Here is an 18881-nt window from a genome sequence, read left to right as displayed (position 1 = left end):
TGCAGTTGGTGCTGACTCCAAAGTCAAGAGGCAAGCCTAAAATTACACACAGCCAGAGTCAGCACACAGTTGTAAAGCCGTTGTCAGGCTGACCTGCTTGTCAGGTCTCTGTGACCCCATTGACTCTGACTCCAGACCAGTGAATAACTAACTCACTGTGTCACCGCCGCCACAGTTGCCCATTAATCCACCGGCTGTTCCCCCTCCTCTCCAACAGAGGGTGCTCTTTGTGTCACCCGAGGCAGCACAATGGGCCGGCCTCAAAGGAAAGTGCTGACCCTGCAGCAGGAGACTGCAATCGGATGATGACAGTAAGCATCTGTCTGGCCTTTCAAACGACCTTCACAGACCCGCATGTGCTGCAAGAGCTTTGTTACCTTCTTAAGGGGGCTTACGTGTGCATTGTTGATGGGTATTCAAAAGAGGCCCCGAGACAACACAAAAAAATACAACACACTAACAATACAAAAAAACATTTTTTTTATTTTTAATGACATTGTTTTTTCACTGTTTTCATCTTTTGTTTTTCCATTTTCAGAAACAAAGTCTCGGGTACTGTTGGTTCCCTTTTTTGGTTTGTAACTTCAGTGTAAACATAAGGACTACTTTGATTGGCCGGTATAAGGGTGTCATTCTTTAGCTGTAGTGTAACTGTAGAGAACCCTAGTGTGTGTGTGTGTGTGTGTGTGTGTGTGTGTGAGTAGAGCTTTTGTACGTAATCTAGAGGCACAGTGGTGTGTGGAATGACATTATTGCTCTGTGAGTGGATGAGGGGGAAGACCTTGCCCTCGGCTCATCAAGATAAATTCAGTGACGACACATAGGAATGGAACGCAAACACTTTCCTGAGAGAGGAAGATATGGGTCTGGGGCAGAATGCCTATTGCAAGCAAGACTACAGTAAGTCTGTTCCAAAGGCAATTATGTTGTCAGGATAATCTTTTGTTATGCATAGACTCGGAACAACATTCTTAACACTGATAGTGCACTTTCTCACTTTCTCTTGGTATGGGCAATTCACATTGAAAAGTTCAATTAGAAAAGGAAAACAATTTCTACATTTCACCTCGGAATGGACATCTTTCTTTTAAAATGGCCAAGAAAACATTGATTTATTTCAGAGAGATATGCTTGATAGGAGGTGGGAAGAGCCCAACATGGCTGCAATTATGCCTAAGAATAACCACACGTTCAGAACTGAGCTACAACAAATGAATCAGTCCGTTCAGATTAGGCTCTGGCGCTTCCTTTGATGGACACAAATATCACAAACCACAAGCCTGGTAAAGTATGTGGGTAGTCATGGATGTCTTGTACTGTATGTAGCAAGACAGCAAGAGTTCTTGTCTGTTCTGTCTTGGAAATGCACAAACATTGGACTGCTACTTTGTCTTTATATTCACTGGTCTATTTCCATCTCAGTACGCTGGTGTGCAGTGCCAAACTGGTGCTTGATTCCACATACACTGGACTGCATTGAGCACATCTCTACCATAATATCGGCAAACTGACAAAATAAGTTGACAAAACTTTTGATAACATAAAACGTAAAATGAGGTATATTCTAACTGTAAAATGGTACATTCATAAAACGCTTTTAGTGCTGAGATGATGTCATGTAGTCATAATTACAAAAATAAGAACAAGAAATTGTTTCTTTGCTGTACAACTAGGAACGTACTAAGAGTTATAACTGGTAAGCCGTGTAAGACGCCAAGCTTAAAAAACACATTTCACTAGTGTTTTGTGTCACGCCAGCTTTCTAACTCTTTCCTCGTGCAGTGCAGTCTGATCGCTGTTGACTGCACTGTCTGGGTTTAGTAAATGAGGAAATGCACCAGACTGATCCTGGACCTGCACACCCACCACACCCACGAAGGCAACTCTCTACATCTCTCTCTGTTTCTCAGGACTTGTTAGTCAAACCCTGTAGTGAAATAAAAATAAAAAAAAGCTCTGCTCTCAGTGTTAAGTCTATTTCAAAAAATAAACATAAATACAAAAATAAATTATGTCAAACATTTCAAGTATTAAATACAATCTATCGTGAAAAGGCTCATCTGGGGGCGGAACCGGAGCTCAACCAGTCCTAGAACCAGGAAAGAACCTGGAACTCTAGAATCATGGAGGAACCTGGAGAACCGTGACGCTGGATGTCACTTCTTCTTTCTGGAGGGCGACGGTTTCCTGGAGGCCGCCTCCAGCCTCCTCTTCTCGGCCTCCTCGGCCTTCTTGCGCTCCTCCTTCATCTCCTTGTACCTCCACTTGGGGAGCTGCAGGAACTGCCCGTTGTCCTTGCTGCTGCTCCTCCGCCGGCTCTTCTCGGGCACGTAGTCGGACGCCGGCGCCTTGGAGACGCGCAGCTTGGGCACGCCCATGCCCGGCCGCACGCTGCTCCGCCGCACCATGTGCAGCGGCATCAGGCTGCCCCGCCGCAGGGCCTCGGTGGGCGAGACGGCGCCGGACGACGACGCCGCCACCGCCGTCTCCATCAGGAGCAGGTGCGGCTGCAGGCTGGTGCGGCGGTCGCGCGGCTTGCTGACCAGCACCACGCGCGAGTTCTGGAAGAGCCGCCGGTGGTTGTCCAGCCGCTCGGGCCCCAGGCCCTTGAGCTGCTCGGCCCGCTGCTTCTTGACGATCTCGGGCACGGAGAGGCGGCGCTTGCCCACGCAAGGCGGGCTGCCCGGGCACACGGTCTGGCACGCCGTGCTGATGAAGGGGCTGCAGAGCGAGGTGGTGATGCGCACCATGTGGTCCAGCGCGCCGTCCTCCACCGGGTCGGTGACGTTGGCCAGCGTGAAGGCGCCGCGGATGGAGTCGGACATGCGGCGCAGGCAGCCCTTGGGCTCCTGGGCCTTGGCCACCAGCACGGAGAGCAGCGGCCACTCGGGCAGGTAGGAGCCGCGCGCCTGCTCGGGGCACGGCCGGTTCAGCAGGCGCAGCATGGCGTAGGCCGTGTCGTAGCGGCCGGTGAACAGGGCCCACTCCCGCGGGGTCAGCTTGCGGCCGTGGTCACGGGCCTTCATGTCCGCTCCTGAGGAAAGACAAGAGGGAATAATCAACACATTTACACAACAGTTTACACTCCTGCATCTTATTTCCTTGGGTGCATACTGACTAATTTATTGGTGTGTTTTAGCTCCTTTATATAGTACTGTATAAACAACTAATAAAAAGTCTGTCTTAAAATAGATTATCTTAAAAAAAAAAAAAAAAGTAGCCACGTTGAGAAAGAATACAGAGATAATTGGCCATTTGGCCTTCATTTTCTTTTATCACACAAAAAGCCAAGGAAAATAAATAGCAAAACTCATGATAATGACTTTGCCTCAAACATTCGGTCTAGACCAGGACACCCATCGGAACGAAAACAGAAATAAAGTGTGACTGAAGTGAATTCTAATAAATCTTCCCTTCCTGCTTCCTACCCCCTTCATCCCCTAGTCTCACTTCCCCACCATATGGGTTTCCTGCACTCCTAAGTGTGTGTGTGTGTGTGTGTGTGTGTGTGTGTGTGAGTTCTCCTGGCGTGTGTGTGAATTCCTGCTGAGCACCTGCCAGCATGAGGGCGCGCACACACTCCACCCGTCCCTGCATGGCGGCCTTCATCAGCGCCGTGAAGCCGTGGACGTTCTTCCGCTCCAGGTCCACCCCCGGGAAGTAGTTGAGCAGGTAGTTAGTGATGGTGATGTGCCCTGGGGAAGTAGTTGAGCAGGTAGTTAGTGATGGTGATGTGCCCTGGGAACGCAACGGGAACGCAAGTGAAATCACACATCAACCAAGTCTTAAAGGAACTGGGTGCTGGGTCAAAAAAGCCCTCAAAGAATGAAGATATGAAATCAGCTGCACACCATTATAGCTCCCCTATGATTTGGTTGATCTATCTTTTTCCAGAGTGATGTTTCAAGCCCTTAACCCACTGGATGACGTCTGTTTATACACAACCACAAGTTAACATCACCTGGGTTACATGTCCAACTTTCTACATTGTTTACTGTTAAATGTAACTTGTAAAATGTACTGTATTGTTTTTATTTGTATGTCACTTTGGACAAAAGCATCTGCCAAATCCCATAACCATAACCATATGCTTTGAATGCTTCCTAGGAATCAAACTCATGTTGTCTTGATCTTGACACTGTTAACTTGTTCTACAGAAACCACATTGCTTTCCGTGCATGTATTCACTTAGTAGATGCTTCTATCAACGGTAGCCTACAGATACATTTTTATCAGCAGGTGTACGTGTTCCCTGAGGCTCAAAGCCATTATCCTGCTGTTGTGAACACCTTGCTGCAGGAGTCACTCTGCCAGCTGTCACACACAATCACGATCATCTGGTTTACATGTGCGGTACGCGTCATCATGGACTCATTTAGCACACACACATCTTATCCAAGGCCATCTACACTACAGCGTCTTCATGCAGGTGAGCTGGGGAAGACCCCGTCGCATAGCCACATTCCCCACATACTGTACCCTTTGCTTTTGTATCAAGTAGCAGCTAAATACAGTAAATCCCAAAAAGTGTACATGTCAGTAAGTGACTGTTGGCAGCAGGCCCACTCCATTTCCCTCACCACACTGGAAAGTACCGAGCTCTCCTTCTGAGTGCCGTTCAGCTGTGTCACCTGCCACACTACAGCTATCCTGGAATCCCAGCAGGGCACATGATTGCTTATGGAATGAACAGTGAATATTCGACTGTAGTGGTTTGCCAACTCATTTAAAAGAAGGGGAGGGGTGTGTGTGTGTGGGGGGGGGGGGGGGCACTCAAAGCTTGTTTATGCAGTGTAGCAATACTGTATTAGCCTGTTCATCCTGTTCTGTGGGGTGTAATATTGGTTTTAGTAAACTACACAAAGACACGCCGTTCGTTTTTAAAGGCACTTCATAAATACGAGAATGAACTGCAATTTAACGGCTTCCAAGTGGCTGAACAAGGAGGGAGGTGTTAGGGGTGTACACCAGCTCGTGACGCCATGGTGGGGAAGAGAGGGAGAGAGAGAGGAAGATAAGCATTTTTTTTCGTGCTTGTCATGGCATGATGAGGGGAGAGAGATGTTTGTGCCTGTTTGTGATGCTATGATAAAGGAGGAAGGGAGAGAGAAGAGAGAGATGTTTGTACCTGTTTGTGATGGCGAGGTAAGGGAGAGAGAGAGGGAGGGAGAGAGAGAGAGAGGGGTGTTTGTACCAGCTAGTCATGCCATGATGAGGGAGGAAAGGGGGGAGAGAGAAAAGAGAGAGAGAGAGAGAGAGAGGTGTGTGTATACCAGCTAGGGACGTCATGATGAGGGAGAGAGAGAGGGAGAGAGAGCAGAAAGAAAGAGAGAGGTGTTTGTACCTGCTTGTGCTGCCGTGATGAGCGCCGTGTTGCCCTCCTTGTCCTGCCAGTTCACGTCCACGTGCGGACACTGCGAGAGGTTGATGACCACGTCCACGTAGCCTTGGTAGCACGCCACCATCAGGCCCGTCTGCGGAGAGAGGAGTGGACAGAGACACGCTCACACAAGGGCCTCACTGTGCAGTGCTGGACCACACTGTGCTGGGCTGTGTGCTGCTGCACGCTGGCTTTTTCCACTACGCTACAGCCTTATGGAGACCTCAGGCTGCCTGGCCTGGCCTGGCCTGTGAGTAAAGGCAAAGCTGGACAGTCCAGTCTGTGGCCAGTGTGGACCCAAGGCCGATTATAGAATACACTTAATCCAGTACAAGAGAATAAGGATACTTATTGCAGTTCTCATTTCCAAGCACTATATTTTCAAGCAATATATATCGTATAATTTGCAGTATGTGAATAATTGTCGAGTCTATCTGAAAATAATTACATATGCGTATTGCAGTTCTCATCATACATGCATTATTACTGATAAGGTGTGGATGGAGGATTTAGTTGTGGAAGTAAATTACTGCGAGGTATCCTACAAGTGAAGGCCAACACAGCAGACTGCTGAAAAACTGTTTGACATCCTATATTTTCAGTCAAACTGTTCTGCCAAAAGACCTGTGCACTCTCAAAATCTCTCTCCCTTTAAAAAAATATACTCCATCCCTCCTTACCTCTCACTCCCCCCACCCCTCTCTCTCTCTCTCCCACTCTCTCTCTCTCTCTCTCTTTTTTATGTTAGCCACAGCAAACACCCCAGTGAGGGCCATGAAGGGCATGGACAGAGAGGACTCTGAAAAGGTGTTTGAGGGGTCTGGCCAAAGCCTCAGTGAAATCAGGAGTGTTTACTCAGGTCAGGGTGATACGTGAGCCTCCCGAAACGGGAATACGCCGTTCTGGCGGTGGGCGTGCACTGCGGGGCCATGCATTGCCTTTTAGAGACTGCAAACACTTTCAGTTTGACTTTCTGACAGTTATTTATGACTGTGCTCTGCTGAATGATGTATTTCTCTGTCTTCTAGTCATTATTCACCTTCGCTCTGGACCACCATTTGTTTTCAGTGTGCGGACAGCAGGGCATTTATCAAAATAGTTCCACACATATACAGCCCCCCAAACCCCCCGTCTGCAACACCTACAGATGTTGAGCATTATAACCACCTGTTTTGGTACATCATAGCAAGCCTAGATTCACCACAGTCCAAATGTTTTTCGTTTAGCGATCACATACTATTACTGCGATATGTGCGTTACTGTATGTCTGGGTCTGGGATACACCTAGCTTATGAAATGAGAGCATCTGTGCAGCAGCCAGTCCCTTATGAAAGTGCATTCTGTTCAGTGTGTGGATGCCGTGGCCAGAGACAGGTTGATTACACTGGCTCCTCCAGCATCTGGTCTCATGTCTAGGGTAATGACACCGCCGCGTCCCATATATCCCGCCCCACCACAGTCTGCCCCCCCCCCCCCCCCCCCTCCGTATGTGTGTTTCGTAACATCCCCCCCCCCCCCCCCCCTCCCTGTTGACCTCGTTGACCTGAGGCCAGGGGTGACTGAAGGTGAAGTTCAAAGCCGTACGGGCCGCACAGGTTGAGTGGTGTGGACCTAATGAGCTCCCGCTTAAACCCTCCACCACCGCGGCCCATCTGTTTGTTCCAGGGTCTGCAGAACGCCCCCCCCCCCCCCCCACACACACACACACACACACACACACACACACACACACCTCCCCTGCACTCGGGCCAAGTCACATGGCTCCCCAGCGGTACTTCACAAAGCCCATTACGGTATTGTTCTGCCCTCAGGACAACAGCAGGAGGCGGGACAGAGAGCCCAGTGAAGAGGAGCATCAGCTTTCAGTGATGATGGAGAGAGGCTGACGCAGGGCTTTACCATTCATTACATGAGGACCTGGGGGGGGGGGGGTTATCAATGGTATAATCCTTTTTCTTTGTTATGGTTCGCTTCTTACTGTAAAAGGTGTTGGCCTAAGGACATGCTTTATTGTTTCAGTTATTGTTTGCTATTTGTTAAATATTACAAATGCATTTGGCTAGTACATGTGTGTGTTTGTCAGTGTACAGTATGTGTGTGAGTGGGGGTTTGTTTACATTTGTGCCTTTGTTTACAATTGTATGTGTGTTTTCATGTGTTTGTGTGTTGCTAGTTTCTTAGTGTGTATGTGAAGAGGGGCTTGTGCATACATTTGTGTGTCTTTCATGTATGTGAGTGTGTATGTGTATGTGTGTGTGTGTGTGTGTGTGTTTGTGTTCTCTGTAGCTCTGTCCATGTGAGTTGTGTCCATCTGTTCCGTATGCACATGTGTGTGTGACAGGCCGGCCCTGTCCACCCTGCGGCTCTCCGCCTGTCTGTCCTGCTGTGCCACTCAGCTGCGTCCCCCGACCCAATGGAGCACCGCCCAGCCCCGTCCAGCCCAGCCCAGCCCAGCCCAGCACTGCTCAGTACAGCGTCACCAAACTCCCTCATCAGGCTGACACAAAGCTGGAGGCGTGCGGCTAAAAATAGCCCCAGACAAACGCCGCTCCACACAACACAACACAACACTACGCCACGCCGGCCGCGCCATGCTGCGCTGCACTGCGCTACCCTTCACTACCCCACTCTACTGCACACACACACACACACACACACTCAGAGAGAGACAGGTACTCTCTCTCTCTCTCTCTCTCACACACACACGCACACACACACACACACACACACACACACACACACACACACACACACACACACACACACACACACACACACACACACACACACACACACACACACACACACACACACACACACACACACACACACACACACACACACACACACAGGCCTGCAACAATCAACAAGGGAGCTCTGCCCTGAGCAAGAGGTTACAGTATGACAGACAAGATGGGAGCAAACACAAATCAAATTGGTGGACACATGTTTTGTGTCCTTGCCGTCCTTTGAATGAGTTACACCTTACTAGCACTGACACAACCATTTCTAATTGAATGACCGAGAGGAAAGCCTACAGAAAACAGGTCACGTACTATGTTCATTGTAGCAGTGTACCATCTAACACACACACAGAAACACACACACACACACACACACACACACACACACACACAGTGGCAGTGTACCATCTAACACTAATATTATCCTTGCCCTAACCTTGAACCTGAGAGCATACTAGAACACGTTATGATGTGAATACAAAGTAACTGTAACACTGAAAGGCACTTCTAGTAGCCTGGCAAGCCAAACTATACAGAAATGTATAGTCTGGGGTCGGACCATTCACAGAGCTGAAGCCTGTGGGTGGGATGAACAGTTGTCTTTCAAACTGCCTCTGCACGTAATAGGACAGCATTTTTGTGACCAATCGTAGCCGGTCGGCAAAACGGCAAATACATCCTTCTTTAAAACTAATGACTTGAGAGCTTCTTTCTGCTCAACCTTCCAAGAAAAGCCCAAGTCTAACTCTTCCAAAGCCGATTCAAACGAGCGCGCCTCATCCATCTTTCGTTTTTCTCTATGGTTGTGCACGGTCTCACACCCAACTCGAACGAGGACGCATGGTCCAGCCCCCTGGCGTCAATATCGAAAGCCGAAGGTGAGCTAAGGCGGGCTCAAGGTCTTCGTACACAGATAGAGCGTTCTGATTGGCTAGGCTGGCCTGGAGTCGAACGCAGGCTTGGCCTCAACGGTGCGACCCTAGACCATCCCGCTAGGCAAAAATATGTTTGCCCGCTAGGGTGCGTCTAGATTTCTAGGCTACACTTCTAGGCCAGATGCACACATACTCCCAAGTCTATAACATTTAGGACAAAGTCACTCACATGAATCCTGTTGCTTGTGTGTAACTAGGCATTTATGGTTAATCACATTGCAATGTGGAATTAATACACCATGCTAAATACAGCAGAAATAACGTTTTAACGTTACAACATATGTTCGTATCTTATAAAAGATAAGCACCACTTGCATCATCCTGGGCGCATTAAAATCATACAGTAGCATAACCTATTTTCCTTGTCCAGTCGACATGGTTTACAATGTTACATCAGACAATATAATATGGCTCTCTGCCATGGGGCACATTCTTGGCTGAAGAGCAGCGCTTCATCGAGTGTTTGTGTCGTACATTTCAATTTGGCAGACAGACTCTGAAAGGCTCTGTGTGTCCAGCAGTCCAACTGGTCATCTGGCCAAGTGTTTTGGACGAAGCCCTATCAAATCTGCTCAGCTGCATGTCGCTGTAGTGTGTGGGTGTTGATAGATGCTTTATGTTAGGGTAATCTGGGGCCAATTCAGCTCTTAAAATAGAACGGATAAGCCTTCATGAGCCACTGTCAGAGCAGAGTGCTCTCTCTCTCTCTCTCCCGCTTCCTCTCTCTCTTCCTCTCTCTCTCTCTCCTGCTTCCTCTCTCTCTCTTCCTCTCTCTCTCTCTCTCTCTCTCTCTCTCTCTCACACACACACACACACACACTTTCTCTCTCTTTCACTTTCTAGTCAAGCAGTCTGGCAAGGAAGTGAAAGGTTGTAAGGGCACATCTCTCACAATCATTCTTTTGAGAAGAGGAGACAATATCTTTATCTATCAATACACTTCCTGCTTAGCAAAGCAGTAGCCTATATTACTACTTTCAACTGCCAGTGCAAGTTAATTTCTTGGGGCACACTTGTGACATGTAACTTTACAGAATATGAGTAAGATAAGCTCAGTGGTAAACATATTTTAATGTACTGTACTGTATACAGACCTTATCAATTACCCATACAACATACAACCTGCCCATTCATAAAGCTTAAAGCAACATTAAAGCTCTTTTCCTGTCGCACACACGCTATTTGCTCACAAATAACAGAAAAGGTAGAATATGTTGCATGATTTTATGAAAGTATGATGTACTGGGACATTGAAGCAAGTCAAATTTGTAGTTTCTGATGTCTCATTTCATCGAAATACAGATACACTACCCACCTCGTAAAGTTACATACTGCGGTGAAAGCCGATAGAGGGCCGCGAAGTGAAAGCAGAAGTTGATGAGTTGATGAACCACTGAAATGATTTTGCAAACATTATTTTAAGGTCCGAAAAACTCTTTAGTGTTGCTTTAATTCTGAGATGCCCTAAATTCCCCTTACCTAACCTCCTCTGAAAACACTGGACTGGAACTACCATTATTGCTTCGCTATAAATGAAAGGCACAGCAATGACAAATGTAATGATTTATTCATAGATTAATGGATCATTCTTCTGCCAAGAGATATTCTTTCTTTCAGAACGGTTGCGAAGACACAGCAACTCTAACTTTTGCCTATCTAAGGTGTACTTCCAAATAACTCAAACACATAGCAGCCAAGATGAGAATAGAAAAATGACATCTGATCTGCCCCCACTTAAATTCAATGGGGCTTTAACAGTTATGGTCATAGTACAAAAAAAAGTTTTCACAGAGTGATTTTAGTCATATCACTAAAAGTTAAGGCATCATTCGGGTTTTGGTCATTGTGTATGCCTTTGACATTAGTGAGTAAATGATTGATGGACTGCTAAATGATTGAAAAGAGGATACAGGCAGAAAGAACTCACTGGATGGTTACGGTGATGCAATATGTGGTCATTCCTATGTAGGAAAACAACAGTCTGAATCTACTGCAATACATCTGTCCATGGTGCAAGCATGTGATTCCTGGCAAATGGCAAATATCTAATATTTACATTCCTGACACCTACATGAAATATAAGCTATTGAAGGGAAGGTGACTCATTTCCTTATGGGAATAGTGAGATAGCATAGCACTGAGTTCCAGGATACAAGTCATATTTTTAAATGAAACAAACAAACCCTGTGTACAATTACTGTTAACATGGCTGTTGCCACTGAATTAAAACACCTGCATAACATATGACTGATACCAGGGAGGGATATTCCTTTACTCATGGGAATTATGGGATAGCTATTTTGGCATACAAACAGCTTGAGCATAACTCATGAAGACGACTGTAACGCTACGTCCAGATCCAGAACTAATAGGGACTACTGACAAAATCTCACTGATCTTTTTATTTCTACAGAAAGATGAGACATTACTCTTAGCACTGACGCAAAATCCTGGATAATTTCTGGAGATGCACAGACCACACACTGGCCAATGACCTGAGGAAATACTGCCGTCTCAGTGGAGGCATTGTCTTGTGTTCTTGAGCGGAACGAAGAAGCTTTTGAGGCACCAAGGGGTCTGCCAGTTCACTCCTTAGTGTGTCCAGAGTTTTATTTATTCAGCAAAGGAAGGATTGACCTATGATGTGGAACTCAACAATCTAACAAATGAAACCATTATTTGCCTCCTTCTCCTTAAAAGCCTTCTGTATTCAACTTCAAAACAAAACCTTCCCTCTCCTATCTCACTCTGTTGAATGTAACTTTATTACGTGCTACACTAAATATGACTAATCCTTGATTAATTACATGATTTAATTAAGCTCTGCAAAACCATACCCAAGCAATTGAGATGATCAATCAAATAATTAACATTGCATTGTCTTTTTTTAGAATTGTGTTATATTACCAGAAAGCACTGAAAGGTCTTTTAAACAGCAGTCGGAAAGTCCCTCTTCATGGGTGACAAAGAAGTACAAAAGTATGGACCAAAGGCAGCTACAGGCAGAGTTATGGAGCCTGATATAGCTGCGCCACGTGGGACTGCTTCTGCCTTCAGGCGCCGTGTGAGATTGCCATTGACTGGGTCTACATTGGCTGCTGATGAGACCATCCATTTTAATTACGGGTGTGCAATACCCTCGACAGACACACCGGCCCCTCCATCAACTACATCAACTGTACCTAAGCTCAGTGGCTGGCTGGAGAGATACAGTAGCTTTCACTGACAATAGTATGGCACTAGAACCCTTGGTTTAAAAGGACATTTAGTTTTTGTGGTTGACTTCTTAAAACTGTGAATTTGTACAATTCAATCTCATACTACATTATCTATTACATAACAATGAACAATATAACACCATCAACTATTTCATTCAGGTGTTCTTGATGAAACCATTAATGTTACACTGTAAGAAGGCTACTAAACCTAACCTAAACAAGATGGCCTAGTCTGCATGTGTTATGCTGACACTACAGCAATACTATCATTGTTGATACTGTAGTTGGACTTGGAAGATATGTTGTAATGGACGTTCAACATCCATCTCTATACAATCCATTTAGTTCAGACGAACTGGCCTACTCCTTCAGCAAGTGTGTGCATACAGTAGTACATCATCATCCAGACTAAAACTTGAGCCGTAATCCACCAGGCACTGAGGGGCCCAAGATAAGATTAAGGGCATACCTTAGAACACATTCCTCTGGCCTGCCAGTGAGCCTACTGATGTAATGCAGCCCTCTGCCAAAAATGTATTTTATCATTAATCACATCAGCAATCAACGATGCACAACATGTGCCAATGTCAGCACTTCTAATTATTAAATCATATGTGTTTTTTTTGTTATACAATGTGGTCAGCCTATAGCGATAAGAGAATGCAGTATATCAAATGATTCAATGTTGCCATATTTGTCCTATAATAAATTAAATGTAGAACAGAAAGTGTTCTGTTGTAAAGCATACTGTAAGGTGTTGGCAAATTAGCTTGAGGGCTTCAATTGAAGTTGCTGAGATCACCTGAGGAGTAGCCTATACTTAAACATGGCTGGCACACAGAATCTTAAAACTCTCCTCCCCCTCAGCTAACACACACACACACACACACACACACACACACACACACACACACACACACACACACACACACACACACACACACACACACACACACACACACACACACACACACACACACACACACACACACACACACACACGTTCAACTCCACCCCTCTTGCTAACACACATACACACAAGGATTGCTTGTTCCTGAAACTGTGCACCTCTGTTTCCATCCTGTTATTAAAAGTAATGCTCCATCAAGCTTTGCTCCATAGGCTCACAGCCTCACACAGATATTCATACAGCCTTCTTCTCCTCACTCTACATAAATCAAAAGAATAGAAATAAAGTGAATGGGTCTACATACTTAAACAAAGTTGGACCAAAACGTGTATGTAACTCAAAAAAGAACTGACTGATTCAATGGTGCCTTACATAGCCTACACATGTCATGGTTATGAAGTTACATCAGTCTAATTTGAATGTACCTAGATTCAAAAATCCATGAGTTGTAAAAACTCCATGTCTGTGTAAGCTAGAACTGATCTAACAAGTTGCAAGTTCACCCTCCGTGGTTTGCGTTCCCTACTCCAGATGGTGTAGCAGCCTATTTGTGAGAAAGGCCAAACACACATTTGATGTCAGCTTGATCTCCCTAACTTGTGCGTTTGTGCGTTTGTGCGCTCATGGCACACTCATCATGCGCAATGGAACCAGAAGTATGTTATGTGCCTTTAAAATGTATCATTTCATCACACACTTTCATGCTCTCTGGCTGACATCAAGCAACCCTTGTGATAGCCTACTGTGCTGCTGATCACCTCAGAACACTTAGTGCAGGCTAAAAACTTGAATGAAACTACGTTTTCATTTCACTTTCGATTTCAGAAACGTCTAATCTGTACCGTGTCGCATGTCACACGTGTTGATGAAAGACATGTGAGTAGAGAAATGGTGATGTTTGCGGGTTATTCTGCAGAACGTCTGTGTTTTAACTGCTTTTGAACTCACTCACCCGATTGTTCTGGTCAGTCTCTTTGGCATCTTCCTCTATCACCCCTTGTCGTATCATAAGTTTGACCATGCCAGCGTTGTTGGTACAACATGCCTTAAACAACGATAGGGGTTCCGGACTCTCAGGGGATCCTTCATCATAGTCGCCGTCCAGTGGGTAAAACGAGTCATCCGAGGCGATGCTTCTGGTGTCAGGTAATTCCGAGAACTCATCATACTCCTCAAAATCCCCATCGTCATAACCTTCGGATTCATAAGAACCGAGATGGTCATTTTCTGACAAAACTACTTGCGCGTCTGCTTCGGGATGTACTTGAGCTACGCCGACAGTTCTACCCAGCTGAATTTGTTTGCTTCTAAGCGGAGAAGATCCCCCTCCATCCCTGTCCTCTGTTATCAGCACCATTTAACCCTTTGGGAAAAGCCTGAGGGAATAAAAACGTGCGCTTGCTCCAAATACGATTCTGACTGTTCTTCCAACATGAAGGTCCCAAGACAACTCTATTATGCCAATAAAGAGAGAGCGAGAAAAACTTTGTGAAACTTATGCTACTCCAGCCATGCTAATTCTATTACTGGACCACAGAGACGACGTCGTATTTCCGAAATCGTGGACATTTGGGGGGACAGTCATTGTTTAGCTTCACACCATATAAACTATTAAAAATACACTGTACATGTAAAAAGCCTGATGTTCCAAAACGCCAATAGCACGTACTGCTCCATACCGGGAAACAAAGTATCTCAACAATCCCAGAGTAATGTGAAATTCCAAGAGAAAATCGACACAAGTCTCCACATCAGGCGCAGTGGTTAGAAAAGTTTCTTCCGAACTGTGCCGCTCTTCTGGAATGTCATCTTCAAGGACAAACTCGGCGAACCTTCTCCGCGCGCTGGCTGGGACGTTCCATGGACAAGCTATCGGGCAAGTGGGTTAGTAAGAGTGATGTACAGTCTCCGCTGGAGAAGTAGGCGTTTTCTAAAATGTAGCGCCATAATCCGATTAAATCCCCCCTCCCTCAATCCCCCCTCTCTTGCTCATTCACTCACTCAGCCTGTCCCGTCCCCAGACAAGATTACGCTGCCCGACTAAATGTTAATATGGACAATGGTCTAGCCTGCTCAACCCGCGTCTTCGTCTACTGCCACATGCTGTTGAAATCATCACTTCCTTTTCATCATTTGCCGTTGGTTACCACTTTTAGCGTATCGGTCGGTGTCAGGTTTGATTCGTGCGCCTCTTTTGATTTGAAGTGAGAAACTAAAGGCGTTTCGTTATTGCTGATGGGGAAATCTTCAGCATTGGGAACCCCCCGACATATCTCTGAATTCGTTTCCTAGTAGCCTAGGCCTAACCAAAAACAAAACACTTGCAAATGTCCCGAGGACATATTTGTTTAACTGATATATAACATGATCCCTTTGCAATATGCTGACATGCACTTTAAGAGATCTAGTTTCACAAGATAATCCTAGGCGATGATCTGATTTTGTCCATGTTTTTCATATTGTTATTGTTCCAATAGGACATAATGTCACAGCCCTATTGTATATTTATAAATCTATTGTGAGGTGCATTTGACCTAAATATGCTGATGGCACAATCTGTTTCTTGGAAAGGGATAATGAGAAGAAATCATTGTAGCCTATCACCCTAACATCCTTACTTTCTATGTGCTTTTATGAACTACATTCTGTCTCAGCAGCCATTTCAGAGGCAATCACATGATTGCTGTTGTGGAAGTCCAGTGTCTCAGGTCTGGATAACAATATGACTGGTTTTAGGTAGGCTAATGACTGATAGATGGCCACACAGTTTCCTCATCCTGGTTTCCCATACTGTAATTCTCTCTCTGTCTGTCTGTCTGTCTGTCTCTCTCTCAAATTCAAATTCAAATTCTCTCTCTCTCTCTGTCCCTCTCTCACAAACACACACACTCACACAAACAAACAAACAAACAAACACACACACACACACACACACACACACACACACACACACACACACACACACACAATTATCAGTGTTGAGAAGTAACAGTACGTATTTATAAATATGAAGTCACAATCAAATGGAAGTGGAATAGGTCCCAACACTGACTATGTGTCTCTTCTATTTGTTAAGAGACCATACAGACAAATGTCTCCAAATGCACAAAAGCCACAACTGCCTATTGCTCAGTGAGTCAATTGCATCTCTCCCACACATGCTTCTATTTATCCATCTATCCATCTAAATGAACATTTGTTCCTTTCTTCCAAATGGCTATAAGGCCACTGAATAGGCTGACTGATAAAAAAAAAACCTTGCCCATGCATGCAGCTGTAGTTCAAGCCATTCAATGTATGAGATTTATGACTTGTCTGTTAGATGAAGTAATATATGTATTCATGACTGATCATACAACACAGACAGTGACCCAATCCTCTTCTTGTAACCCCCAAGCCCACCCTTTGCCACCAGACCCCCATTACCTCAGTGTACAGCGGACAGATAAGGCTTGTAATTGCTGTGGATAATTAGCTATCTGCTCAGTGGCAGAACAGCTGTGAACTTGACTGCAGCTGTGAATAGTTTGCTTGCTCGCTTGCTCACTCATTCTAACTCCCTTACTCATTCTCTCACTCTTTCACCAACTCACTCACTTTCATGCACTCATAAATGCCCCTCAGTCACATGAGCACAGAACAATAACTCATTCCGTCATTCATAGTGTGATCGTTCACACACTCACTCTATCTCACTGTCATCCGCTCATTCTCTCACGCACACACTCTAACTCATTCAGTCATCCCTCATTCTCTCACTCACTCAAATGCCCCTTAGTCACAGCAGCACAGAATGATAAAGATCTAAGAGTGCAGTGAATTCAGCATCAGGCTTCAGATTTCAATACATTTATTGCGCATTTTGTGATTTAACTAACTCACTATTTGTATGTGTGGGTGTTAGTGTGGGTGCGTGTGTGCATGTATGTGTGTTTGTCTGCACATACATGAAGGTCTTGAGTGTTGAAAACACAGCATGTCAAGAGGGAAGAGTGAAGACATTTAGTAACTGGAGTTGACTGTGCTGTCAGTCCAGCCAAGGCCACTCTCAGGGCTATCGGGAAGAGGATCTCTGCAGCGTTATAACCAGCCTCAATGAGAACCTTGAGCCTCATGGCCAAATTAAAGGCGTGGTTTGTCAGCTGGGAGGAAGTAGTTCTGGGTGTACAGTGTCAGGGCTAGCTCGTAAATTAGCCCAAAGTCTATAGCAAACTGTACCATTAAACATTGGTTCAACAAGATGTGTATTCATGATTGAAAAGAAAGACGACAGTTTGATATTGTTCAATTCCTGACGAGGATTGTGACATAATGATGTAAATGATTACAGCAACATTTTTTAAAAAACATTCATGCTGAGCAATTAGGTCTGTCCACTAGCTGGATAGCCTACTGTGCTAAATGATCAGTCCTGTATGTTCTGGCCAAATGTTCTGTAAGCCTCTGGAGTGTCTAGGCCTGTTACTTGACTTATCAATCAAATGTGTGCTATACGTCCATAGAAACCCCATCTTCTCAGGGAACTAATCTCCAACAGCCCTATGTTCCTACTGTATATGGTTCTCCTTAATACGGCCTATATGGCAGAATTACTCGCAAACTGGCACTGAGGTGCTTTTTTTCTCCCTTTTTCTTATGAGCTCGGATGGAATAATGTCAGTTATTAAACTGGCATCACAGTGTGCAGCAGCCTGATTTCAGTTTTGAAACTTCATTTCATTTTGTAATTAATTTAGTGTGTTATTTCCAGGATGTCAATTTCCTCTGTGTGAATGCCTATCGTGTTTCACAAATTCGCAAGCAGTTTCATCTTTTCGAATTTTCTCCAGTTTCATTTCATTTAATTATCAACAAGACCCATGGCAAGTGCAGCCTGTCGGGTATGAAAGTTAATTTGTGTGCCCTGGCCACAAACATTTACTGCGGCCACTAATGTCTATGCCCCATTATCAGATTAAATATGGCATCCTTGATGCAAGGACTTTCTATGGCTGAAAAAAAAGGAAAACCAGTGCGCAGGGCATTTCAAGTCTAATTAATGCCACTTGGCACCGCGGGTCAATCAGCTAATTACAAAGTACTCGGAGAACAAAAGAGGAGATGTACTGTTGCGGATGACCTTCTCGGAAAAACCTAAACAAACATAGGAGGCCCTTTTGAATAAAAAATAATTTGGCAGCTTCAGCCAGCCCTCCAAGCTGCAATTAATGCGACCTAATCATTTCCCCCTCTCCTTTCTTCTAATCTAGCTGGGACCCCGCGTTAACCTCCTATTCAGCAAATCAAAGTGAGATTGTGTGTTTATGTGCAGTGGTTGTCAATATTTTTCAATCTGTCTGATTATGTGTTGTGATTAAACACAGCTAACATGAGGCTCTTGATATGTGGAGTTCTGGGGGGGGATTTGCTGAAGTGGATTTGCATCTGATTCCAGTATCTGCCTGGCAGCTCATGGGAGAGCTGAATTTCCCCAAATGCAAAACAAGACGAAAAGAAAACAAAAATGAATAGAAGTCACTTGTGTCATTGTTGTTAAGAAATACCCATAACCTCGATTGTGGTAAAACGAGAGAGAAAGAGAGAGAGAAAGCAAAAGAGAGAGAGAGAAAGCAAAACAGAAAGGGAGGGGAAGTTGGACTTACTGCAAAAACAAGAAGAGAACTACAACATCAGTAATTAGCAGACCATATTTTA

The 18881-nt window shown here is 45.1% G+C and overlaps 1 protein-coding gene across 1 annotated transcript; it reads right to left on the bottom strand.

Moving 5' to 3' along the window:
• Window positions 1-463: 463 nt before the first annotated feature.
• Window positions 464-15065, bottom strand: ankrd33ba (ankyrin repeat domain 33ba). Its single transcript, XM_062520805.1, has 4 exons — window positions 14140-15065; window positions 5345-5474; window positions 3555-3695; window positions 464-3034 (listed from the first exon to the last, which is right to left on the bottom strand). Exons 1-4 carry the CDS (start codon window positions 14542-14544, stop codon window positions 2157-2159), a joined length of 1554 nt encoding a protein of 517 aa, XP_062376789.1. The 5' UTR covers window positions 14545-15065; the 3' UTR covers window positions 464-2156.
• Between the last annotated feature and the right edge of the window lie 3816 nt (window positions 15066-18881).

Source organism: Sardina pilchardus, chromosome 19 (genome assembly GCF_963854185.1).
Source record: "Sardina pilchardus chromosome 19, fSarPil1.1, whole genome shotgun sequence".
NCBI classification, from domain to species: domain Eukaryota; kingdom Metazoa; phylum Chordata; class Actinopteri; order Clupeiformes; family Clupeidae; genus Sardina; species Sardina pilchardus.
The sequence above is the reverse complement of the archived record's forward strand: the minus strand, read 5'-3'. Positions and strand labels throughout refer to the sequence as shown.